This window comes from Pipistrellus kuhlii, unplaced genomic scaffold, assembly GCF_014108245.1.
Source record: "Pipistrellus kuhlii isolate mPipKuh1 unplaced genomic scaffold, mPipKuh1.p scaffold_m20_p_12, whole genome shotgun sequence".
Taxonomy (NCBI): Eukaryota; Metazoa; Chordata; class Mammalia; order Chiroptera; family Vespertilionidae; genus Pipistrellus; species Pipistrellus kuhlii.
The window spans coordinates 47,355,096-47,382,340 of NW_023425427.1; the positions used below are offsets into that span (position 1 = coordinate 47,355,096).

Consider the following 27,245-nt stretch of genomic DNA (forward strand, 5'->3'; position numbering starts at 1 on the left):
TCAGCAGGTGGAAGAATAAGGAAGATATAAATATCACAAGGTGGGCAGTTAACAAGTATAGACAGGGGGCAGGACAAAGCAAGTAGGAGTGTCCAGAGCATACCCCTGAAACACAGTCTTGATAAATTTGTAAAATCAGCTCAAACTTATTTACTGTCCCCATCAGCTTTTCTATAAGCCATTTTTTTTTTTTTTAAAAAAAGGTAGTAAAAAAGAAAAGAATTGTTAAAATATGTGTTTAAAATCCTCAGACTTATGATTGCACAGCTTACTTTATGGGACGAGGAAACTAAATAAATGTGTAACTAATAATTGGAATAGTTGATAAAATTAGAAAAAAAAGTCCTAGATTTTGTGTTTCAAACGAGTCCCATTAATGTGGATGAAGTATGCATTTTTATTAGATGGCTGATGACATTGCTTATATAAACCAACTTCAAGGATGTGCTATCTATAGTCCTGCATTGCTGCTCTGAGCTCTTCCTGAATAGAACTTTATTAGACAGGAGGATCAGAGTCATCTTTTTCTGACCAATAGACAGCTCACCCCCACCCCACCCAGCCTTGCATAATTTCTTTGCTGCCTCTCATAGCACTTGTCAGTATCACTAGATAGATTTTTCTCTTGTGTTTTAGATTGTGTTTATTTGAAGTTTGACACTAAATATTTTTTTTGGAGGATATACAGCTGTAAATTGTTGCATCCTAGAAAAACTATTGGAAAAGCTGAAAACCTAAAATGCTTTATCTTTCTGCTACTCATTTATTACTTCTAGGATGCAATTGACAGTTTTATTTTCTTGAAGTGTTCTTATGGGACTGAAAAGCCTTGACAGGTAGGGTAATTGCTAATGTTAAACATATGCTTTGATTCATTTGGAACTTAAGACCTCAATAAAAATTCTCATTCTGATTTAGATTTAGATAGATAAATAAATAAATAAATAAATAAATAAATAAAGAGGCAAACTGACAGGTTACAGATAAATCTTTTAAAATCAAACACTCTATTTTTGTATCATGGTTTATGGAGCATGTTGTGTTGAGTTTCCTTTTAGTAAAGAATGCCACGGAAAGAAGAAATTGTGTGTGGTTTAATGTAGATAGTGCCCAAAGGAAGCTGAGATTAAAATGAAATAGGACACATACTATACTGCCAATGCTAAAGCAAGCATATGTATTTTCTTTAATTCCCTGAGAGAATATGATGTATGTTTTGATACTTTGCAGGGGTCCTCAAACTTTTTAAAGTGGGGGTCAGATCACGGTCCCTCAGAGAGCTGGAGGGCTGGACTATATGAACTACTAATTCCTACTGTAACACCTCGGCTGCGCTCACTGCCCAAAAAACCTGGCGGGCCGGATCAGACTCCTGTGCGGGCTGCATGTGGCCCGCGGGCCGTAGTTTGAAGACGCCTGCAAGGGTCAAGTGGTTGTGATTAACCTTGAAATATAAGTCTCCAGCTGATGAAAGACACATACAATTTATAGCCCAAGGGTAGCAAATCAAGGATGATATCAAATCATATTCTTGCTTGGGGAGTAGTTTTGAGAATGCTTACTGACCATTTGTTAGGAAAGATAAATTTACTACAGATTTAAAAATGTATTTATTCTCTGAAGTGTCACATTGAAATAAGGACTATCTTTTGTAAGCTCAGGTATTTGCAATCTATACTTAGGTATATTTAAAAAAATACATTTTTATTTATTTTAGAGAGAGAAAGGAAGAGAGAGAAACATCAATGATGAGAGAGAATCATTGATTGGCTGCCTCCTGCTCATCCCCTACTGGGAATTGAGCCTGCCACCCGGGCCTATGCCCTGAACTGGGAATGAAACCATGATCTCTTGGTTCATGGGTCAATGTCAGCCACTGAGGAACGCCAGCCAGGTACATTGGAAATAAGAACAGTAGAGCCTAATTTTGATTAAAAAAAAAAAAAAACATTATTCCATCGGCCCACCTTTAGGAGACAGTCATTTTTCTGGAGGGTGTGGTCTCTTCACTGACACAGTCTATTAGCCTAACCAGCTGCTCATCTGGTCCCCACAGCATTTTGGAATTCCCCGTTCTAGAGCTGGCTCAGAGGGTATAACTCCACATTTCTTTTCTTTAGCTCTATCACTGTTGACATTTGGATAAGTTTGTTACCCTGTAACCATCTGCTTCTCTGGATAATGTACAGCCTACTTTTTGTTGAATTGGTTTAGATTAGTGGTTGGCAAACTTGTTAGTCAACAGAGCAGCAAAACGCGGATCTCGAACTGCAGTTTGCCTACCACTGGCTTAGATAATCAGAAAACTGCACTAGGACCCTATGAGCTAGGCTCTTTTGCTGAATTACATGTTATATAATACACATGGCTTTATCCAGGGATTGTTTAAAAAAAAATAACATGAAATTCCCTATTATGTTATTAAGAACATTGCTTATTATATGCCATTCTGTATTCCATATATAAAAGTCTAATATGAGGAATTTCCTCCAGAGTTTAGGGGCATGCAAAAGTTTGTTTTCTTTGATAAAGGTTACTTGCCCAACTTTTAGATAATAAAAGATGTATAAATTATCTTATTTATATATTTACCTGAGGCTGGAGGCACAGGGGTGAATTTGAATGTTAATTGTTGCAATTGAATTAACAAATTTTATAATTTAAATTCAATAGTCATTATGTAAACCAGGAGTTAGTCAACTATGACCCCCTGTGCCTTCTATTCTTGTAAATTGGAACACAGCCATGGTCTATGGCTGCTTTTCTGCTACAGGGGCAGACTTCAGCAGTTGCCATTTGGCCCTTTACAGAAAAATACTAACAATCCTAATCTAAGTCACATGATGGCATGGGTCAGACCAAATGCAATAGCACTGAAAGAATATAAACCAAGGTGATTACTGTAAGATGTGGCTACTTGGGAATATCTTAAGAGAGAAGCTGTGCTACAAAAGGCATTTCATCTTTAAATAGTGGGAACATAGAAAGGCATTTTACTTTATTATTTTTTAATCCTCACCCTAGGATATTTTTTCCATTTATTTTCAGAGAAAATGAGAGAAAGGGAGAGAAACACCAATGTGAGAGACATATTAACTGGTTGCCTCCTGCATGCATCTTGACCAAGGCGGGGGATTGAACCTGCAACAGAGGTACATGCCCTACACTGGGAATTGAACACTTGACCCTTAGGTCTGCAGGCCGATACCCTAACCACTGGGAAAAAATGGCCAGAGGTAGGAGGGCATTTTGTGTGGAGAAAGCACATTTTGAGCATGTGGGATTATTTTGAAAATGGTTTTTGCCCAGTTGGAATTGGACAGTAGGGACAATACAGTTGAACGGGTGAGATGATTGTTGCAGGGCTTAAAAACTAGGAATCAAAATTTGCATTTAATCTGACAGGCTTTTGAAAAGTGTCCCGAATCTTCAAGGGAATTGATGTGATGGAAATAGCATTCTGGGACAATGATCTGACAGCAGTGTATGGGATGTACTCAAGCAAGACTAAGCAGCTACTGAAGTAAGCCCAGCATGAGGAACTGAGGTGATGGGTATGGAAATGGAGAGGGCAAACAATCTCCCTCCGAGAAGCTGGAAAGAATGAAGTCGACTTTGTGACTGACTAGATTTAGAGAATGTTGGGAGGGAAATTGTGAGAGGAGACCTGGGAAAAGCTGAAATGTGAACAGTGTTTTTGAGAGAAAACATGTGTTTTGGTTTTGACACTTCCAATTTCTGGTGTTTTAGAGCCTTATAAAAGAGAGTAGGGGAGTGTGTGGAGATAACGGACTAGATGAAGGCTCCGGGAGAGTTTACACAAAGGAAGAGAGCACAAGGCCAGAGCCTTGGGGTGCCTTCAGGAACCAGACGACAGAGGGATAGGAGGAATGGGTAGAGCAGTGTTTCCCAGAGTGCCCCAGGAAAGGCTGGTTGTATAGACTGTTAACAGGGATTTCTAGGAAAAAAGGTGCCATGATCAGATAAGTTTGGGAAACTCGAGATTAAACAAAGTTAATCAAACTCCTTGCTTTAGAACCTCTCAGACTACTTAATGACATGCATTATTATTTAGATCTGTCTCTCAAATTATAGATTCCTATATGCAACTTTCTACTTGGAATCTGCACTTGGATTTCTCTTAGGTCTCTAGAACTTCCCTGTTTCAAATGGAATCTTGGTCTTCCCCCCACAAAACTTGTTTCCCATCTCAGTTGACTGCAACAGCATATGTTTCTTTTGTAAAAAATGCTGTGGTAGTAATGTATAAATTGTTTTGTTTCATGTGTAAAATAGCCCAAAGAAATGCGATTAAAAATAAAGTTGCTCAGATCCAAAACCTTGGAGTCATCTTTTTTTTACTCCTTTTCCCTCTTCTACAGTCATCTAATTCTTTAGCAACCAGGTTGGCTCTGTCTTCAAACATATCCCGAATCGGAAAAGATATCAATGAAAATCTCACCCGGTTTTGTGTGTAGTAGTTTCCTGTTTCTCTCAGGATACAGGCAGCTGTCCGTCCAGGAGCCCTCCAGGTCTGGAAGGACTGGCTTCTCATTAGTTCTTTGGTTACCATTTTCTTCCTCCCCCATTCTGTGCCGGATCTATCTCTGCTCCTTCTGGAACAGGTCTTAAGCCTTTAATTAGCTTAGGGCTTTTGTACTCGCTGTTTTCTCTTCCTGTGACACTTTCCACAAATATGTATATGCCTAACAACTCCCAAATGCCACCCTCTCTAGAAAAGACAGCCATATTTAAAATAGTGTGTCCTGCCCTGACTGGTTTGGCTCAGTGGACAGAGCATTGGCCTGCAGACTCAAGAATCCAGATTCTATTCCGGTCAAGGGCATGTACCTTGATTGCAGGCACATCCCCAGTAGAGGGTGTGCAGGAGGCAGTTGATTGATGTTTCTCTCTCATTGATGTTTCTAAGTCTCTCTCCCTCTCCCTTTCTCTCTGTAAAAAAAATAAAATAAAATAAATAAACAAATTAAAATAAAATAAAATAAAATAAAATAGCATGTTCTCCCTTCATCTCTCATTCCCTTTACTCTATCTGCTTTACTACTCCCCCCCCCCCATAGCTCTTATCACCTTTTACCATGTTATATTTCATTTAGTTATTTATTTACTTATTTATTTATCTACTGTCTACTTCTTCCTGCTAGACTGTGAGTTCCAGAGTGTTGGGGTTTTTGTCTATGTTTATTGAGGTAACATCTCGAACAGTTTCTGATACATAGTAAGCATCTAATAAGTGTTTGGTAAGAGAATGATTGAATCTTCAAGGTGGCAATATACGTTCCTACAGAATCCTTTTTTCTCCCTGTGGAGATCTCTTTATTGTGGGTTCCCCAAGGACATACTTTGAAAAATTCTGCTGTGATGTCTTATGGAATTCAAAAGAGAAGCAAATTTCAAGAAAGGTCAGATTAATGCACCTGGAAACTTGAGATTTTGACCTACCCAAGCTAAAGAGTAGATTTAGATAGGGAGAATCATTTGCAGTTGTAGAACCAGTTTCAGTACTGTGAACTATCAGATTCAAGGAGTAAAGTTGGACCTAAATGTTGAAGAAGGAAGTGAGGATAAATTATTTATTCAGGGAAGTTAGCTCTGAAAGAAAGGGAGGAAAGTAGAGCTGCAAGTTCAACACAAGGTGCCTTCAATGTTGAGATCAGGAGAGCTTGGTTTTGCAACCTGTTAGTTTTATAAGCAACCGAGAGTACTGAAGAGACATACATTTTTTTTTTTTGAAAGCAATATATAATAAATGAGTGACCTAAAGCATCCATAATTTAAAATAGTGTAAGTTGGTAGGTTCAGTGCTGCATGGGAATTAGATAAATTTGGATTCTTAGGAAATCCTCTTATTAGGTCTGTGTCTTTGATTTATCACCTGCCCTCCTTCATCCTATCTCAATATTGAGATCCCCGTAGGAAAAAGAGGTGTGATGTAAATATTAAAAGTTGGTGCTTAATTGCTTGCTGGTTCCTCTTTTAGAAGACAAGCAATCTGTTTTGATGTGAGCTTCTAGGTCATTTCTACACTCCCTGCAAACAGCCCACCTAGGCTTTATATTTGTTGGATTAGTGTTTATTTATTTATTTATTTATTTTTTAAATATATATTTTATTGATTTTACACAGAGAGGAATTGAGAGGGATAGAGAGTTAGAAACGTCGATGAGAGAGAAACATCGACCAGCTGCCTCTTGCATACCCCCCACTGGGGATGTGCCCACAACCAAGGTACGTGCCCTTCACCGGAATCGAACCTGGGATCTTTCAGTCCGCAGGTCGACGCTCTATTCACTGAGCCAAACCGGTTTCGGCAATTTGTTGGATTAGTGTTTAAATGAGAGCTTTGTCCCAAAGCACAGCATAGTTTAGATGATTTTTGAAAGTTTTACTATTTCTCCCTTAGAAGTTTTGATCAATAAAAAAATTAATTTCTATTTCAAACATGTCATTGAATTTTTTAAATTGTGTTATCAGGCTAGAACTTTTGGATCTCGGGGACAGTGGCCTGCAGGGTGAGGCGGTTTTGGACATTTTGGTTTATCAGCCATGGCATTTGAGGACCGAAGAGGTTAACAGTGAAGTGTATGGCAAGGATTACTCAGCAGAGCCCTGTGCTTTATTTCAGTTGTGACTTTGGAAAGAATTACTTTAATGTTATTTGAAGAGTAATTGGTTTGAACTCCTTTTCCAGATTAATAAATATGTTTTTTTGTCTTGGTTACAGAATCTGCATACATATATGTAAAAGAAGCAGAAATGTCAGATGATATCAGGAAAAGGTTTGAATTTCCAAATTCTCTTATCCAAACACAGGTAATTTTATTTATTTATTTATTTACTTATTTATTTATGCTTCGTGGTAACAAATGAACGTTTTTTATTGATTGTTAATTTAACTTTATATTTTTAACATTGATTTTTTTCTATAATGAGATATCATTTTATTAAACAACTTTTATGTAAACTAATTTGAAAATTTATATTTGACAATAAAATAAATATTTGAAGTTGACCAATTAATTGCAGCTTCTATTTATATCATACTTTTCTTAGAAATAATAAAACCTTGCCAAAACCAGTTTGGCTCAGTGGATAGAGCATCGGCCTTCGGACTCAGGGTTCCTGGTTTGATTCCGGTCTGGGTCATGTATCTTGGTTGTGGGCACATCCCCAATTTGGGGTGTGCAGGAGGCAGCTGATCGATGTTTCTCTCTCATCGATGTTTCTGACTGTCTTCCTCTCTGTAAAAGATCAATAATATATATTGATAGATATTGATAGGGGGTGTGCAAGAGGCAGCTGGGTAGCATATATATAAAGAAATAAGAAAACCTTGATTAACCCCTTGAATATGTTCTTTTTGCTCTATAATTAATTATTGGGAATAAAAGTAAATGCTTATACCTCTACAGATATATGCATTGATAGAGAATGAGAGACTATTACCTTAAAATGTATGTTCTACCTCTATGTAAGTGTAAGAATAGTAGATTTTTATAAGAATAATGACATTTATTAAGTAAACTATCCTAGATTAAAAAACTTCAATCTATATACTCCAACTCAGGCAGGAGATTATAATTTATTTTAAAGAGCTTTTCAATGATTAAGGTTAAACCAAAGATGGCTTTCTGGTTAGCTTTCAGCTAGCTAGAAGCATGGTGGTTAATCAAGGCATTGTAATAGCTTACTGTCTTCTCTTGTGAGAGTAAAGATAACAGAACAGCAGAAGCCTGCCTGAAGACTTAACCATCACAGCATCTTGGCTACTTTCAGCAGTTAATTGTGGAGATGCCTGCAGTGGGAGCTGACTCAGCTGGGTAGTGGGGAACTCAATGAGGAGAAGAGCACTCCTTATGCAAGATTCCCTTCTGCCTGACTGGGTTGGAATCTTATTCTGCACCATATAGGTCCTTACCGTGAAGAAGAAATGAAAACTTGGAGAATACTGGCCTCCATTTTTTTTTTCTGGCCTGGAGTCCCTTCATTAGCATGGATAATTAAGAAATGCTTATGTGTATTACTGTTAAATTGAGTGAAAAGTGTATATGTATTTCAGGATGTCTTTTTAAACTGTTCTGTCATACAAAACTAAAGTAACAGTGTATTAATGTAGGCTAATGTATTCTTGGATTTTGGATTTTAAAATTAATTTAGGCTATACTCTCTAATTTTAACACCGTGAAACTGGTTGGCATCTAGTGATTGATGGCAGTAGTCATAACGTTGGTTTTGCCTGTGCAATTGTGAACTTGGCCATGATTTTCTAAATGAGTTTGAAAGAGCTTTCTTAATATAAAATAAAAATTCTAAACCATTTGAAGCATTGTATGATGTAGATTAATTGGCAGCCTTTTTTTTTTCTTTCTTACTGTTACATAAGATATTGATGTATCTTGTAGTTGATGGCCAGTTACATTCAGTGAAATATGGTATATTTTGTAAACAGAAACCAAAACTATTTACTGGTTTTCAATTCTTGATACTATCCCTTTAAGTAGGTAAGAGACAGTTAATTGATCTAAATGTAACATTCCTTTAAACAAATGACTTGCATTGCAAAACTGAGACCATTACACTTTGAGGTCCTTAATCGTTTTTAATATGGGAAATACAAAGAGAGATGAAGGTTTGGGTGCTGTGTTTTTATTTGAACTCTGGAAACGTTGCAAGACTGACAGGGATTCACAGCTGCATCATACGTTGGTCCCTCATGTAGGATCAGCAGTTGTTGGAGTTGCCAGGTATTTCCAACCCACACACAGAATGGCTGTCGCCGTTGGCTAAGTTCCAAGACAGCAGGGCTGGGTAGTGCTGAAGAGCAAGGAGAAAGAGGTGGTGGTGGTGGGAGGTACTGAGATTTATGTATTTATGTAACCAACACTCCTGTCCGAGTCTCATCTTCAATTTGGGGCTTTGGGAACCAAAGCAGGATTTAGTAAAAATTTAGAGATTTATTAGACTGAAGCCTGTTACAGCATTAAAACCTATGAGAAAATAATAATTTTCTTAAAGAAATTAAGTCATAGAGCTTAGAGGAGGGAGAATGCTTGTGTTCACAAGAGACCTATGGATTCAGATCAGTGTGGGCCATAGTCGAAGACGGGAATGCATTTCCTCCATCTTCCTTAAGGGCATGATGAAGCATGATGGATTTTGTATAGATGCAAAGGTGATTTTAAAAGCTGTGGAGTTTCTTATTTGTCTTACGGTTTCATGGATTAAACAATCTCTAAGTTTCTTCTCATATTAAGTGACAGCAATTTGAACTGGAAATCTAGCAATTTTCTTAGCATCGATGAACTGTAGTTTGCCTATTGGGATAAGAATTGGGATAAAAATGTTTACCTTGAAGGTTGTTATAAAGATAAGAAATTATGTATGTGGACTGGCTAGTTTAGTACCTTCTATAGAACGTGTCCTCGGTAAATTGGAATTTTATTACCAATTGACTGTCTGATATGACTCAAAGTCCTAATAACTACCATTGATAGTCGTTACCTTCAAATGCACTATTTGGAGAAAATGTCTGAGGAGATGTATCATTTATTTTTTTCTTTTTAGGCTGTGGGCCATCTCCTTGCTGCAGTCCTAAAGGAAAATGGTTTCTCAGAAAAGATCCATCAGTCTACAAACCAGGTCTGTGCTTAACTCTGTGCTGTGGGTCTGTTCTGACATTGCTACCAGCTGGACCACAGAATCACTCCACTTGTTTCACTCACTGCTCAGGTCACTGTAAAGATGATTTAGAACTGTGAGAAGCTTATTGCCTTTTTTTTGTTTGTTTGCCATATTTTTCTTCCAAATAATTAAAACATTTAAAATTTGTGGCAGTAGACTCTAGGAAGAAGATATGGAGTAGATGAGGGAGTATTTTTATGATTATTAATAAAAAATAACATGAGTGGAATGGGAGTAGGCATGCTTTAGATAAGAAGGTTGACTGGGTTACCTCTGAGTGAATATTTTTGTTTAGTAGAGAGTGAACATAGTGGCTCTATTTGGGTGTGGGAGATTTTTCATGCTATAGATGGCCCCATGAATGAAACGGTCATGCATGGACAGTGGAATTGGGGGAAGAATTCTTACCACGCATAGAGCAGGTGAATGCTAAGTGTAGAAGCAGTTCCAGCCTACTGGAATATATATCACTTTCGTTTTGGTTGACCAGTGTTGGTGTTGTGTATTTTGACATGCTGGTTGGAAATTCTACTTAAGTGAGTGCTCTAAGGTAAACTCTAGAGAACATAGATGATGGAAATGAGATTTTTTTTCACAGCAGAAACAAACTGATCTCCTTCCTCTCACATTCCTTTTGATTAGCTGCTCCAAACCACATTTCTTTACTGCTTCTGCCGATAGGTTAAAGGTAGTGTAGGGGTATATATAATACTTCACTAAATGGCATTTATCTAGTGTTTGTATGTAGTCATTTAAATTAGGTTTTCTGAGAACCCTGATCTTAATCCTACCTATAATCACATTATGTACTCTGACAAGATCTAGTGGTTTTACTTAATCTGCCAGATTTATTGAATGTCAATCCCTGTAACCAAATATTTCCTCTTCCATTAATAAATGAATGTTTACTTCCATGATAAAACAGTGTTATCTGAAGGGAAAGTTATTTATTTATTTATATTGTTTTTCTAGCGTAGTAAGAAAAACAGTCCCCTTAGTCCCCTTTCATATTATCCATGTAGGTGATTTAAATTTCCTTCTAAATAAAATAAATGGAATATAAATATTACTTAACCTGTAGCAACCTTTAACTATATTGTTCTGTTATAGGCGGGTCCTATAATTGCAAGGATTTCAGAGTTAGCTCCAGTAGGAAAGTGGACACAATAAAATGTTAATTTATTTTCTTTTTCTTTTAAAAAAAAAAATATATTTTATTGATTTTTTACAGAGAGGAAGAGAGAGGGACAGAGAGTTAGAAACACCGATGAGAGAGAATCATTGATTAGCTGCCTCTTGCACATCCCCTACTGGGGATGCCCGCAACCAAGGTACATGCCCTTGACTGGAATCAAACCCGGGACCTTTGAGTCCGCAGGCTGACATTCTATCCACTGAGCCAAACCGGTTTCGGCTAAAATGTTAATTTCATTCTTTTAGTTATTCTATGGGAGCCGGGAATTTCTCCAAATTATGTATTTCCCAATAAATTATTGGGGGAAGGATGGAAAGGAAAAATAGTTTCATTATATGTTCTTTAAGAAAAGGCCCAATCCAAAAAACTCTCAAACCATGTATTAATATAAATAAACTTAACCCACAATATATTTAAATATAGGTTTATCATTAATAGTGAACCTTTTTTTGTATGTGAGGGTTATCAAAGTTAGAACCTCTGCTTTAATAGGATTTTTCAAAATGAAGAACTTATATGCCCTTCCAGTGCTTTTCTGTGAAAGATGACAGATCTGTGTGAGGGGTAGGGAAGAGTCACAGTCTCCCTCTTGGCCAAAACAGTTTTTCTAGGCTTTTGTTAGTAGCCATGGGACAGCAGCTTGCTGGTAGGCTGTTCTTCTCTCTCTTCCCTCTGTGCCCATTGGGGCAGGGACATTATGTGTGTGGAGTGGGGGTGGGAGGGTCAGGATGGGGTGCATGTAGGTGCTAGAGGTTGGTGATAGGAGACTAGGAACATTTTCTGAAAATTTCATTCCCATTGAGGGCTTAAAGCATAGGTATGATTTGGGTTCAACTTAGACTAACCAATCTGCTGATATTATAAGTGTCTGATGAAAGGGCTTGGGTTAGCACTGTGCCAGAGCCAAGTCTTAGTTTTGATCTCTTGTTAGGTTCTGTTGTGTTGCTTGAACCCAGGTTTATAATTGTTGGCAGCCAGGTTTATTGTGCAGCAAATACACCAGACGAGAGAGAGAGAGAGAGAGAGAGAGAGAGAGAGAGAGAGAGAGAGAGAGAGAGAGAGAGAGAGAGAGAGGTGCTATATCAGAACAGAACCATTACCTCTGTTGGGAAACTGACTTTAGTTTATTCCACAAGTGCTGTGACAGCAGCAGCTTTATACAGGAGAGCTGGCCTACCTGAACCAATTACACTGTGATGCATGGCTGGGGGTGAGAATGCATTTGCTGCTCATCGGAAGTGTCCTTTTACTACTAATTTGCTTTCAGACCCCCGCTCTGAACTTGCTCTGGGAGAAGTGCTGCAGCGATAACGTGGTGGTCCGGACAGCCTGCTGCGAGGGTCTGGTGGCGCTGGTTGCACAGGACCAAGCGGAGTTCAGCTATGTCCTCAACGGGATCCTCAACCTGATTCCCTCCACCAGGTACTCTTCCCATCGGATCAGTTAACCATTTAAAGTCTTAGAAAAAAAAAAAAATCCACTGAATTCCATTAATGGCCACATCTAACCTACTTACCGGTGTTTTTTTTCTCTTAAAACGTCATGGAATTAATATTTCAAATGTGATGAGAACATGCTAGTTTAAACTCTCTAGTTGTAGAATTTGTGGGCATTTGCTGTACTTAAGTTTGGGGCTATGCTGAAATTTGTCATTGTTCTTTTTTTTTTTTTTTTTTTTATGAAGAAAATAGTTAAGTAGAGAAGAATTTACAATTGCAGTGCACATTCCTGACTCACTTTAAGAAAGAAGGCTGCCTAAAAGCAGTACTTCCACAGAGTGGTCTTATACACACTGTTGAAAATACTTTGGCATTAGTATGTGTATTAGCAAACAATAGCACTAACCCCTTTAAAAATATTTTGTGATTTCGACATGTCTTCCCCTGATCATTATCCAAGTAAATGATGTAGAGGTGTTTTTTGTTTTGTTTTTTAATTTGTTTGGTATGACTTTGTTTAGTACATTCACAGACTGAGCATAGGGGAATCACAAGGGATAAAGGGGCTATGCCATTATGAGGTGGTTAAACAGGACCATATTGGAACCATCCTGTGGAATTAAGACTGTCTTGCAAAATACTCCCTCAAAAAGAGATGCTACTCTTTGCTTCAAGAAATGGTCTTAATTTGCCTTCTTTATGTCATTTGGGCTTCTGCCTCCTCCAAACTCTGATCAGTGTTTTTCACTCACCTTTATTGTAGAATCATCAGAATTGAATACTTCATCTTTTTTTCTGCTTTCAATGGAGGGGAAAAGAGTCACAGTCTCATTGCTAGGCAGAACAGATTTTCTCTCAATCTGTGGAAGATGCTTTCCTAGGCTTGAAGCTATTAGGTTAAATAATATCTGGCCTTTTAAATTCCTTTCTTCACAAATCTTATTTGTTCCCTTAAATCATCTCTTTATAACTTTTTGGAACCTCAATTGTTCTTTAAATTCTGCTGTGTATAGTTGTCAGTCCAGACCCTGCAGTGTGGTACATGCCCTTCCCAAACTACCTGCAGCCTTCTGTTCAACCTGCATGTCCTGCCATGAACTCTTGCCTCTAGCTGTACACACCTGTTCCCCATTCCCGAACTTTCACATGTGCTCAGCCTCCACATAGAATGTTCCTTCTCCTTCTCTTTCTGACTTCATCTTCGTCCTTCAAAGCTCAACTCAGATGTCATCTCTCCTGCCTAGATACAGATGGGCTCCTTGCTCTTCCACAGTTTTCTTTTCAACCTGTATTTCATCTCTAGTGCCCTCTAACAGATGACAACTATCTATAGCACATGTGTCAAACACAAGGCCCGCGGGCCAAATCCGTCCCGCCAGGCCTTGCAATGTGGCCCGCACCGCGCTGTCATCACTGCACTCCGCTGCGTTTCCATCACAATGACAGTTTATGACTGTTCAGTAAACCATTCGGCCCGCGATTTAGGCTGGATTTTAGATTTTGGCCCCTTCTCTGATTGAGTTCGACACCCCTAATCTATAGTAATAAAAGCTAATATGCTAATTAGACCGGACATCATTCTGGACAACCTTCCAGACAAAGCTGGGGCTGTGAGGGAAGCTGGGGGATCGGGTACTTGCTGGCTGCCGGAGGGAAGCCAGTGCCAGCAGCCAGGGGAAGGAAGGCCTACTCTTGCATGAATTTCATGAATCAGGCCTCTAGTTTCTGAATAAGTAAGGATTTTATCATGGTTAAAAAGTTATTTATATTCTGTTTTTTTCGTTTTTGCATGCTCACATTTTATGCACTCATGCACGCGCGCACACACACACACACACACACACACATACACATACACACACACATACTTTTAGAAGGATCCTATTTTCTAACCATTTAAAAAAAGTAGTTTTGAGAAGGCTTTTAAAGAGTTAAGTTTTAATGTGTTGCTCTTTTCGTAACTTATTGATTGACCTTAAGCAGGCCACCTTGATTTTGACTTACCCCCCCTTTTTTTTTTCAAATGCAGATACAGTAATGGTATTTGTTCCCCCCTAGATAGTTTTCAAATGCCTTAAAATTAACAACTATAAAATCAGTTTGCATTGTACTATACTACTTATATTTAAAAGCCAGAGTATCAGCAGCTAAGAGGGTGGAGATATGTCTCTATGTATGTGAGGGATATTAGAGCAGGTTACATTACAACTTTAGTTCTAGAAGAGCATGTTAGAAAATGATGCTGGTGTGATATATTCCTCACACATCAATGAAGTCCATCATCACTATTATAAACTGAAAAGCATACACCTTGCTAATAATGAATCAGCATCCCATCTGTATACATTATAATTTGTCAATAACCTTATATTTTTAAAATTTTAAAATGTAATTTTTGAATAGATAATACATAGTAAAAAAAAAATTCAAAAGGGTATATAAAGCAATGTCTCGGTATTGTTATCCTTTTCAAGGTGTTACATATTCATGTAACTGAAATTTATGTGTATATAGTTTTTCTTTAAGAAAACCCACAAAATTAGTAGTCGACTATACATATTATTCTTTATTTTCCATTTTTCATTGAAAAAAATATTTTGTAGATAATTTCTTATATACATAAAGTACTTTCAAAATTTTCCAGCTACATCATATTTCATTGTGTGAATGTGCCATAATTTACCAATCTCCTATTGTTTTCAATTATTTGCATTATAGGCAGTGCTTCAGTGAGTAATATAATCTTACACGTATAGATGACCATTAGTTTTCAGAGGTCACTGGATATAGAAGAAAGCCTTGAATTTTATAACATGCAAAAATACAAATTTTAACACATTATCCTGGAAAAAAATTCTTATACAAAGATATTTTATCTGAGAATATTCATGTTGTCTAAATTGTTAGCCACAAGGAAATGGTGATATAATAGACTCTGCAGCTAACCAATTTAATTTTTAAAAAAATCTATTTATATTGATTAGAGAGGAAGGGAGAGGAAGAGAGAGAGAGAGAGAATCATTGTTTGGCTGCCTACCAGGGAACAAGCCTGCAACCCCGGGCATGTGCCCTTGACCAGAAACAAACCTGGAGGCTGCAGGCTGACGCTCCATCCACGGAGCCAAACCAGCTAAGACACCAATTTAATTTTTGAATTAATTTGATCATACAATGTGTTATATAAGTGCTAAATTTTCTTTATTGTTACCAGTAGAAGTAATCATTATATGTGAAGAATTTTTTTTATTTAGCTTATTTCAAGTAGCAGAGCTCTGTGGTGTGTAGCAATTACAAGGATTATACGTTATTGTCTTTAAAAACAAACAACAAGTGAGCATCACATTTAAGAAATTATACTAAATCTAATTAAAAACAGGAGATTCAAACAGCCTCCTCCAAATGCTGCTCAGGAGATCTTGAGACAGAAACCCATCTTTATCTTTGGGATTTAAAAGCAGGAATGACTTTGTCACTTGCCTGTGCTTCTTGGTGAGACAATTTAGATCTTCAGTTTCCAATATTCAAATGTCTACTTGTCTCTGGAAGTGTCTTCTTGACGTAGAGGTTTATTAGCCTCTAGAGCAGTGGTTCTCAACCTTTCTAATGCCATGACCCTTTAATACAGTTCCTCATGTTGTGATGACCCCAACCATAAAATTATGTTCGTTGCTACTTCATAACTGTAATTTTGCTACTGTTAATGCATCGTAATGTAAATATCTGTGTTTTCCGATGGTCTTAGGCTCTACAGCAGCGGTTCTCAACCTGTGGGCCCCACAGGTAGAGAACCACTAGAAGGGTTGCCTAAGACCATTGGAATACACAGATATTTACATTACGATTCATAACAGTAGCAAAATTAACATGAGGAACTGTATTAAAGGGTTGTGGCATTAGAAATATTGAGAACCACTGATCTAGAGGTAACTTGGGAACAGAGCCGCTCAGTTTTTTTGTTTGTTTAAATATATTTTATTGATTTTTTACAGAGAGGAAGAGAGAGGGACAGAGAGTTAGAAACATCAATGAGAGAGAATCATCGATCAGCTGACTCTTGCACCCTCTCCACCTGGGTTGTGCCCTCAACCAAGGTACATGCCCTTGATGGGAATCAAACCTGGGACCTTTCAGTTCCCAGGCCGACACTATTACCACTGAGCCAAATCGGTCTCGGCCAGAGTCGCTCAGTTTTATGTAGAAAATAATTGTAAAAGTTTCTTTCCTACAAGCCTACCATCTTTCAGGGAGGGAGGGAGGGAAAGAGAGAGTGGGAGAAGGGGAGGGAGGGAGGGAGAGAGGGAGGGAGAGAGAGAGGGAGAGAGAGAGGGAGGGAGAGAGAGCGCGCGCGAGCGAGCGAGAGTGCACACTGATGCTGGTGTCAGGGACTGATGGTGGGAAGCAGCCTTCGGTGGAATAGATATTTAGGGAATGTGGAAGTTTCTGGAACTTTCTCAGTATGGTAGTAAATGTTGAAAGCTGCAAGGAATGATGGAAGGCAAAGTTGGTGAGGTCAGCTCTCCTAACTTTGTAACCTGCCCCTTAGCCCTTTGCAGGTCTAGTCTATAAATTTCTCTTGGAACATGGATTGGACCTCCACCACCATCTCAAAATTAACCTGCATTGTATAGTCTAACTTTGAAAAAGACTTGACATTTGCAAGGCTCTGATTGTCTGGACTTCAGGGAGGGGCTGGGAAAGTGTCTGGCTCTGTCTGAGAGACTGTTCCCTTCAAAGGAGTAGTTTGATGTCCAAGGGTATTCTTGGTTCAAAGCTGAGGCAACATGGAACAATTGTAAACCAGTTTTTATAGCTTCTGTAAACAAAGAAGTGCATTTAAGAGATCCAAAATGTTCTTTTAATCAGTAAGGAAATTTGAAGAAGAAGAAAAAAAGATCCCCAGGGAGGGTGAAGGAAAGAAGGGGACCACAAAGGCAACACAGAGAGGAAATCATTATCACCACTGAAATGTGAATTTTCAAATTAAACAAAACTGAAATTAAAGTGAATGATACATACAATAGTAGCATGTACTTTTCTTGTCTTTCAAGGAATTGCTTGTTTTAAGTTTAGATAGTTTTTGGGTTTGCTTGTTTGTTTCCACATTGACTTTATCCTAACATAATGATTCCCAAAGCCAGGGGTGTCCCCATTTTTTCTACCATTTCCCGCCCCCTTCACTGTGCTAGCTTCTAAGAAAGCTGATGCTGCCATTGTTATGGTTGCTTAGTAACGGGACTGTGAATAAAAATCTTACTGTCCTGGGGAACCAGGTATTCAGTTTTCGGTATTGAGATGTCATGACAGCCTGTAATTTCAGTTTAACTGCTTCCCCAACCTCCCCCACACCTCCTTTTAAAAATGTGTTTGGTGGAGCAGTTATGCTCCAGATAAACTAGGCTAGCACTTGATTTGTGTGCCTTTTGTACTTTCAGAGAAAAGAACTGCAATTTACATATTTGGGAAAATAAAGTGTATTAAGGTGAGAGAGATAAAAGCCTATTTCCCGAGGTTCCTGAAGTCTACTTTTAAATGAAATTTTGCATAGAGTATTAAATATGCCCTTAGGCCGAAACCGGTTTGGCTCAGTGGATAGAGCGTTGGCCTGTGGACTGAAAGGTCCCAGGTTCGATTCCGGACAGGGCATGTACCTTGGCTGCGGGCACATCCCCAGTAGGGGGTGTGCAGGAGGCAGCTGATTGATGTTTCTCTCTCATCGATGTTTCTAACTCTCTCTCTCTCTCCTTTACTCTCTTTAAAAAAGAAAAAAATCAATTAAAGAATAAAAAATAAATAAAAATGCCCTTAGTGTGTCCTGAGTAAAGCTGTTGGACTCAGTGAGTTCTTGATTATGGATTGATCAATGTCCAATTTGGTTTAAAAATTTTTTTGAAAAAATATATTCTGAAAACTATTTGGAATTCAGATTTAGTATAATTTCTGAGAAAATTCTCTCTCGGAGTGTTCTCTTGTATTGATGACCCTATTCCTTGGGACACCTAATTGCTTTGTTATTATGTAGGAAATGGCTAGCAACTAAGGAGATACTGTATTTATAGCTTGTATTCTTTTAAAAATATTTTTAAAAAATATATTTTATTGATTTTGTACAGAGAGGAAGGGAGAGAGATAGAGAGTTAGAAACATCAATGAGAGAGAGTCATTGATCAGCTGCCTCTTGCACACCCCCTACTGGGGATATGCCCTCAACCAAGGTACATGCCCTTGACCCAAATCGAACCTGGGACCCATCAGTCCCCAAGTCGACGCTCTATCCATTGAACCAAACCGGGTTCGGCTCTTTTAAAAATATTTTTATCGATTTTTAGAGATAGAGGAAGGGAGAGGGAGATAGAATGAGAAATACCCATCTGCTGCTTCCTGCACACCTCCTACCGGGGTTTGAGCCTGTAATCTGGGCATGTGCCTTGACCAGGAATCAAACTGGTAACCTTATGGTGCATGGGATGACACCCAGCCAGCTGAGCCACACCATGCAGGATTGTATTGAATATCTTGTTTCCTGAGGCTTTTCTGTGCGATTTAGCTTCCTTCTCTGTATTTGGAGTTTCCTCCAAGGTGTCCTCTAAGGGAGAGTCAGCATGCTCTCACATGCAGCTGGGCTGTCATGATGTCTGCCATGAACTGAGTTGGTTTTGGGGCTTAAGTCTACATTGGTGTCATCGCTCATTTAACTCCAACTTGGCAGTGACAGAATTAATTGACAGTGTCTGCTTTTCTACCTGTTCTTTTAAACATTCCTTTAACTTGTTTAGCTTGTTCCCAGATGTCCTCTTTTCCTTTCCTCCCGATGCCTTTTCTTTCTCTAAAATCCCACATCTCTCTTAAATTGCAGCTCATAACCAGCAAAGTAATTCCAGCCACTTTTCTTGTCTAGGACATTCTGCCCTATTTCTTTTTTTTTTAAGTTGGTTGATCTGGTTGAAGGCTTTGTTTGTCACAAAATCTTCCAGTCACGTGTTTCTGCTAAGATGTTTTCTAGGTGATTTAAGGAAAGGAACTGCTGAACATGTGACTTTGATAATGGAAAAATGCTTCAGAAGGAATCAGGCTGTTGTCTGGTACTTAGAAGACAAATGAGGGTACAGAACTTTCTCAAGCACAACTCAGAGCACAATGGGTTAGATTTTTTTTTTAAAGAATTATTTTTTTAAAAAAAGTATTATTTTTTGTCATTTATTCAAACATGGTTTCCTCAGAACTGTTTCTCCCCCCCCCCCTTTTGTTTTGCATTTCCTCTCTTTCTTCCTGGTTCTCTGTTCCCACATAATTTTTCTAATAAAGTCAGAAAATGATTTGTCCTTTAATCTAGTGTGTGCCATTGTCTAATCTGCTGGTGACTTACTCTGCGTAAGGCTGTCCAGTGATCCTTTCCAGTTAACAAAGGGACTTGGCTCCCTTTGTGCCATTTGTTCCCATGATCCCCAAGGAATGCTCCCTTTGGGGGGTGTTTGTGTCATTCTCTTCAACCCTGTTATTCTCATCCCTGGTAAAAAAAAGTTAGTGTGGTGCGTCCTTGTACCTCACCTTCGGAATGTCTGGAAAGCAAAGAACCGGGAATTATTTGTAGTCTTTTCAGTAGGAGTCCAAAGTACAAGAGCAGTGCTTTTATTGTTATCATTTGAACCCCAAACAAAGGAAACCTGATATATGTTATTCCTATACACAATAACAGTTGTGCTACGTTTATCTAATGAAAAGCAATTTTCCTGGGTGGTTTTCGTTAGCATAGTTGGTATAACTTGACCAACATTTTTCTCATTTCTGTATCACTTATTTATTATTTTTTAAAATAGTCAACATTATTATTGACCCACACTCCCTCTCATGATAAGATCTGGGTCTTGGCTCATATGTGTAGTGAAAATTGGGTTCTGTTTTGCGTTGTCTCTTGCCACTGTGCTGGTAGCTCGGGCCTGACCTTTTCTCTGCTCCCCCTTAGGGGGGTCTTGAGTCAATTAGCTTTTTTTGATGTCTCTCCCCCCCCCCCCCCCCCCCACACACACACACCACACACAACCAAGGAAGGGCTTGTGGCAGCTGAAGGCCTTTGGCGGCAGGTTCCTGAGTGCGTTGGGACTCTTTGGGTGACAACTTCCAGAAACTCACTTGAACTAGTTTGAGCAAAAAAGGGTGATGTTTAATTTTTTGGTAAAGAGGTATTCCACAGGATCCAAGGACAGGGTGGCTTAAAACAACAGAAATTGATTATTCTACAATTCTGCACTCCAGGAGTCCAAAACCAAGATGTTAGCAGAACTGGTTCTCTCTGGCTGCGAGAATCTGTTCGTGTCTCTCTCCTAGCTCCTGAGGCTGCACAGCCCCGGGTGCTCCTTGGCTTGTGGCTGCGTTAACTCCAGTCTGCCTCTGTCTTTTCATGACCTTCTCTGTGCGTCTTTGTATCTCAAGTTTCTATTCTTTCTCATTGTGTTTAAGGTTCATCATCCAGGATGAGCTCATCTTGAGATCCTTAATTTTATCGGCAAGGCCTCTATTTCTAAATGAAGTCATATTCACAGGTACCAGGAGTTAGGACTACAATATATCCTTTTGGGGGACATAATTTACCTTCTACAGGGTGTGTCTTTATTGTGTGAACATATGAATGCTAGGACCCTTTGTATAGTAACCATATGAATAGGAAAGATGCCATTCCAAAACAGAAAGGAGCCTGGCAAACTAGTCCCAAGGAGTCTTCTGCACTGGGACCGAACTTGGGAGAAAGCCAGGAATTTGGAAATAGGTATCTCTCAGCCTCTCAGCTCAGCTCTAGCTCTGGAACATAATTGTGCTTAAGTATGAATGACTAATATTAAACCTGCTTTGTTCTGACAGGGATAAAGGGAGGGGAAATTGAGTGGACATAGATTCATTGTCAGAGATAACATACTTGTTTCACTGTACAACTCACTTTTAGTTATTTATAAAATTATGCAATGGGAAAAGTATCCTTGGGGGAGGATTATCAACAATAACAACAAAAATACAAGACACGAACTGATTTTGTTATCATCCTAGATGTTAAGTGGTTTGCCCAATATTACCTAGCTAATTAGAATTAAAACAAAGATTTACATTAAAATTGTCTGGCCAGTGTGGTTCAGTGATTAAGCATTGACCTATAAACCAGGAGGTTAGGTTTTGATTCCTGGTCAGGGCACATGCCTGAGTTGTAGGCTCAGTCCCTAGCAGGGGGCATGCAGAAGGCAGCAGATCAATAATTCTTTTTCATCATTGATGTTTCTGTTTCTCCCTTTCCTTTCCTCTCTGAAAGCAATTAAAAAAATTTAATCTGATGTCATCCCTCTTAACCCACTTAAAATATTTAAATAATTTAAACAGTTATTCAATTGAATTTAAGGCAATGTGTTACTATTTAAATAGTTCTATATGTGATTTGATTGACACCATATCTTTCAAAAATCATAATCTATTTATGCCAATAGTAAGATCTCAGTTATTCACACAGTAAAATCTGGATCCAAAAATAAGACCATGCAAGACCTAACTTAAAGGTTAAAAAAACTGAAGTCCATTTGTTAGCCTGTGGTTCTGTGGACTCCCTGTAATTCAATGCAAATATGATATGATGGTCCATGTTGGTTAAAGTCATAGGTCTGTTATTGGTCTCTCTAAAACTCTAGTCATGTGACAAATCATTCAAAAAGGAAAACCAATATAGTTTCATGTACAAAAAAAGGATTACAGGCATACTTCATTTTATTGTGCTTCACAAATATGATTTTTACAAATTGAAGACAAGCCCCTCTACCAGCAAAAAGATTATGAGCCACTTTATTGTGATACTCACTTTATTATGATGGGCTGGAACCAAACCGTAATATCTCCAAGGTATCCTGTATTTAATAAATTCATATTTCTTGGAAGAAATTCAGTCATAAATTCAATTAACACCGATCATCTAAAATGAATAATGTTTAAACTAATCGTTAGACCCAGGAGAAGTGGCCTCATGTGATTACTTGGTGCAGTGTGGACTTTCTCCATACAGATGCAGTCATTTGAGCTTAAATCAGACAGTAGAGCTGATTTCCAACTGCATGAACACTGAAGGCTCAAAGACAAGGACTCTTCTGAACATCCAATGACCCTCTGACCAATGCAAACCAGTGTCGGCCCCCTTGACGGGTCTCAGTCAGATACTGCAATCTGGGAACTGCTCACTCACACCTAACAATGGAAATGTATCTGCTAAATATAGCTACAGACCTGAGATTTCATGGTCTTGTATAACACATAGGCACAGGCCTGGGTCAGAGCCATAGTGGTTGGTATTACCTCAGGAACTACCTTTCCAAAAGCTAGACTGCAGCCCTGATGTCTGGTGAGTTAGCACGTTTATATATTTGGAGGAGTCACACTGCCCTGAAACTCCCAGGAGCCTCTGTCAGCTCTGCCCTCTGTGACGGAGTCCAGGCATTCAGACCCAGGAGTAGCTTCTTACTAAATTGGTTATAGAACAATTACGATTTCCATGCAGAAGGATCTCCAGGTCTTCGTCAAAGAGAGTGTGAAGGGTTGTGAAGAGCTGGGGGATATGCTAGAATATTCCATTCCTTAACATCCTGGATCCTCAGCTATAGAATGCATTGACTCTGTAAAGTGAATGGTATGAAGGAGGAATTTACTCTACAAGTTTGAATGTTTCCCAAGCTTTAGAGAAGGACGATTCTAGAAACTCAGAGTGTCAGTAGAGAAGGTCGTCAGAAGAAGGTGAACAATCCCAAAGGAAGAGAAGGCAATGCCTCTGTCCCCAGGAGGACTCAGAGAGACGCCGTGCAGTCAGCTCTTCCTCAGAGAGCTCCAGTTCTCTCCGGTCTTTAAAAAAATACTGCTTCTTCATTTTTATTGAGTGACAGCGGGACTAACTGGCCATGTTTTGAGGTGAAATAAGGTACCGTGGAATTGACACGATACCAATGCATTGTATGTGAGGAAACCTAACTCTCAGTTTGACGTCCATCAGAGAACACATGTAGGAGAGAAGATCTTAGGGGAAAGGCTTCATGTGAACATAGTGGTGAGAACTCTGTGTTCACCAGAGAATCCACACAAGAGGGAAACCATACATGTGTGATGTTTTTCACAAAAGATTCATTCATGACTCTACATTGCATGGTCATAAGAAGATCCACATGGAAGACAAAACATACTGTGGTAAAGATTGTGGGAAATGCTTTGGCTGCAAGGGAGACCTCAGTGCTCCCCAAAGAACCTGCTGGGAACTAAACTATATTAATATCTCCAGGTGAGCTGGGAAATATATATATATATATATGTATGTATATGTATATATATATATGTATATATATAAGCCACAAAAGTGAGCTGCATATATAATTAAAATTTTCTAGTAGCTACATTAAAAAGTAATAAGAGACGGGGATTTTAATTTTAATGTATTTTTTGTTACTCCACATATCATAAATATTATTTCAATATGTAATCAATATAAAACACGAGAGGCCCAGTGCATGAAATTCATGCATGGGCGAGGGGAGATCCCTTCAGCTCGGTCTTCATCCTCTCCAATCCAGGACATCTTTCTCGCAATCTGGGACCGCTAGCTCCTAACCACCTACCTGCCTGCTTGCCTGATTGCCCCAACCTGTCTGTCTGCTGGTTGGGTTGCCCCTAACTGCCCTTTCCTGCTGGCCTGCTCATCCCTAACTGCCCTTCTCTGCTGGCCTGCTCGCCCCTAACTGTTCTCCCCTGCTGTCCTGATCATCCCTAACCACCTCTGCCTCGGCCCCCACCACCATGGCTTTATTTGAATGGAAGTCTGGTCTAATTAGCATATTACCTTTTTATTAATATAGATTATACATAATATTTTACATTCTTTTTGTGTGTCCTAAGTCTTTTAAATCCAGCATGTATTTTATACTTATAGCACATCTCAGTTTGAATTCATCTCATTATAAATGCTCAGTTGCCACCTATGGCTATTGGCCAATACAGTTTGAAAACTCTAAATGCTATAAAAGAGTACATTCAGTCACACCTCACATATTTGCACCAACTAATATCACTTAAGCCCAAGTTATTGTCCTAGCTCCAAAATAAGGTTAATAGTGATTTGTAACCTACTATTATTTTGGATAGCAAATGCCAATTTAATACATGGTAAGCACTTAGGAGAATATGTAACTTAAAATAAATGTGCTGAAGTATTAAGAACTATGACTGAAATATAATCACTTTTATTTAACAAATATCTTTTTTTTTATTTCAAATATTTTTTTTCTAGTTCCCAGGGAGATCCTTATATAAAAGGGTAGGGCAATTTGTGACATGAGTACATGGCTGAATCTGGAGGGCATTAAGCTAAGTTAAACAAGCCAGACAAAGAAAGAAAAAAAAAATATGGTATCACTTACATGTGGAATCGAAAAAAAAAATTAAAAAGAAGGTTGAACTCATAGAAACTAAGAGTACCTTGGTGGTTGCCAAGGGCTAGAAGGGGGACAGAGGAAATGGAGACAGGTTGGCCAAAGGGCACAAACTCCCAGTTACAAGATGAATAAGTTCGGGATGTAAGGAAGAGCTTGTTGACTATAGCTAACAATGTGGCCTTGTATACTTGGCATATGCTAAGAGAGTAAATCTTAAGCATTCTCACCCTACCCTCCACCTCCTGCCACACACACACACAAAAATCAATAAATGATATCAGGACAATTATTTAACTGTTATGGTACTTAAATATATTTCAATAGAATTAACTTAAATGTAAAATCAATAACAAACTAGAAATAAGTATGACCATAAATTGAAACAGCAGTGAGGAAGGACCATGTACAGCTCCTTTGCTCTCCTCCACCTGCTTCCCCATCTTCCTGTCCCACGGCTGGGTAGAGGGCACAGCTGGAGGAAGAGAGGAAAAGTCCTACTTTATTGACATCACTGCAGTTCTCTTTTGAATACTGCAGTAAAAAAAAAAAAATGTGGCCACGTGAGATCATGATGTATTAATTTCATTATGGCAATCATTTCACAATGTACTACTATAGTACATATATCCCATTATACACTTTAAATACGTTATATTTGCCAATTTTACTTCAATAAAGCTAAATCTGGAAAAAAAATCCCATTTCATAATTTTAAAAAGTAATCATAGGTCTTCTTTTTTATATATTATCCTCATACAGGAATAAGGAAACAGTTAAAGTTCTATTCCCTACTCCCATTAGCTTTGTTTTAATGGTGCTTTGTTCTAATTGGTCTCCTGGTCCACCAGATTCATTTCATATATCTGGTTATTTATTGTCTGGTATAATAATTCATCATCTGCTAATATTTATAAATGAGGGGCTTGATTTTTCAGTATGTGGTCACTGACTGCAATTATGTGGGCTAATGTTTGTATTTTCCCTGATTGTTTTATCCCAAGTGTGAGTTAGGCTATTGATAAGTTGGTGGTCTGATTTTTTCGGCTCTACCTCTCCTTCATGGGAGCTGTCTGCTTGTCGGCCTCTTCTTGGCTGAGCTGTAGAATGAGCTGGGTGGCTGCTGTTCACTCTGGGTGGCAAGTGTTCAATTATTTAAAAATGGTGGAATTAAGCACCTCATTAGAATATTTGCTGTATGTCTATAACATTTAACATATTGTAACATTTCTTTATATAGGAATACTCATGGCTTGATAAAAGCTATCATGAAATTATTACAAATGCAAGCTGTTAAGGAAGGACAAGCTGGGGAGAAGAATATTCAGGATCTATATTCTATTAGGTAAGCCTTTTCCCCTTTCTTTAAAAAACGTATTTTTTTATTATGTAAATTGTGAGCTTATGAACTGAGACATGCTAATCCATTAAGAACAGCTATTTCAGAGCCTGAGCAAATGTACTTAAAGCAGGAGGATAAACTTCCTCACCATGAAAATGAATTTGCGACTAGCAAATGGTTATTACCCAGGGCAAGGTCGGTAGTTAAGAGCATTGATTTGCCTTTTTTTTTTTTTTGTCATCTATAGAATGCAATCTATTGAATTATTTTAAAAAGAAAAACCACACCTCAGCAATGATAGGGAAATGCATTGGATTTTATGGGGGAGTGTGGACAGAGGATGGCATCAGACCTATTTGTGAAGGTACCTTGAAGGTCCTAGTGAGCCATTTCTTGAGAGGAACTCCCTCTTAGTGAGCAGAGGACCCCAGAGGATGCCATGTAACCAATGTATATGGTCTTAGGAACTCTGCCTAGTGATGCATCCAGAATGTGCCTGCTTCAAAAGAATGAGAACATGAGGCCATAAACAAGGGGACTGGTTCACATTGGAAAATAGATCGCATGGGCTATGGCAATTCAATAGGAAAAGTAAACCAACTTGCTCTGTGACACAGATAATGATTGTGGGGATGGATCTGATGAGGACTGCAGTAAGATTTGAATGGATTTCTCTTGGTCGATTGATCATCCTAGTAAATAGATTTAAACCACATGTGTCAAACACAAGGCCCGCGGGCCAAATCCATCCCGCCAGGCCTTGCAATGTGGCCCGCACCGCGCTGTCATCACTGCACTCCGCTGCGTTTCCATCACAATGACAGTTTATGACTGTTCAGTAAACCATTCGGCCCGCAATTTAGGCTTGATTTTAGATTTTGGCCCCTTCTCTGATTGAGTTCGACACCCTTGATTTAAACCGTCAGTAGGCCTTGCACACTTTCCTCTAAGGCTCACACAATTTTCATTGTATCTTAGCTACTGTTATTCCATCTATGGATCCTTGTATTAAAAGGCTATACAGCAAAGGTATGAGAGGCTTAGAGTCTTCCTAAATATTGAGTTTTTTGGAAGTAAAATGAGGACTGTCTCTGATGTCTAACATCCAGATAGAAACTGAAAAATATCACTCAACT

The 27,245-nt window shown here is 38.6% G+C and overlaps 1 protein-coding gene across 1 annotated transcript in view; it reads left to right on the top strand.

Moving 5' to 3' along the window:
• FOCAD (focadhesin) overlaps window positions 1–27,245 on the top strand; it is a 262,856-nt gene that overhangs the window by 26,605 nt on the left and 209,006 nt on the right. The window contains exons 2-5 of the mRNA XM_036434175.2: window positions 6,746–6,834; window positions 9,586–9,660; window positions 12,165–12,319; window positions 26,008–26,112. Coding sequence (XP_036290068.1) covers window positions 6,778–6,834; window positions 9,586–9,660; window positions 12,165–12,319; window positions 26,008–26,112 — 392 coding nt within the window. The 5' untranslated portion in view covers window positions 6,746–6,777. The remainder of the gene's footprint in view (window positions 1–6,745; window positions 6,835–9,585; window positions 9,661–12,164; window positions 12,320–26,007; window positions 26,113–27,245) is intronic.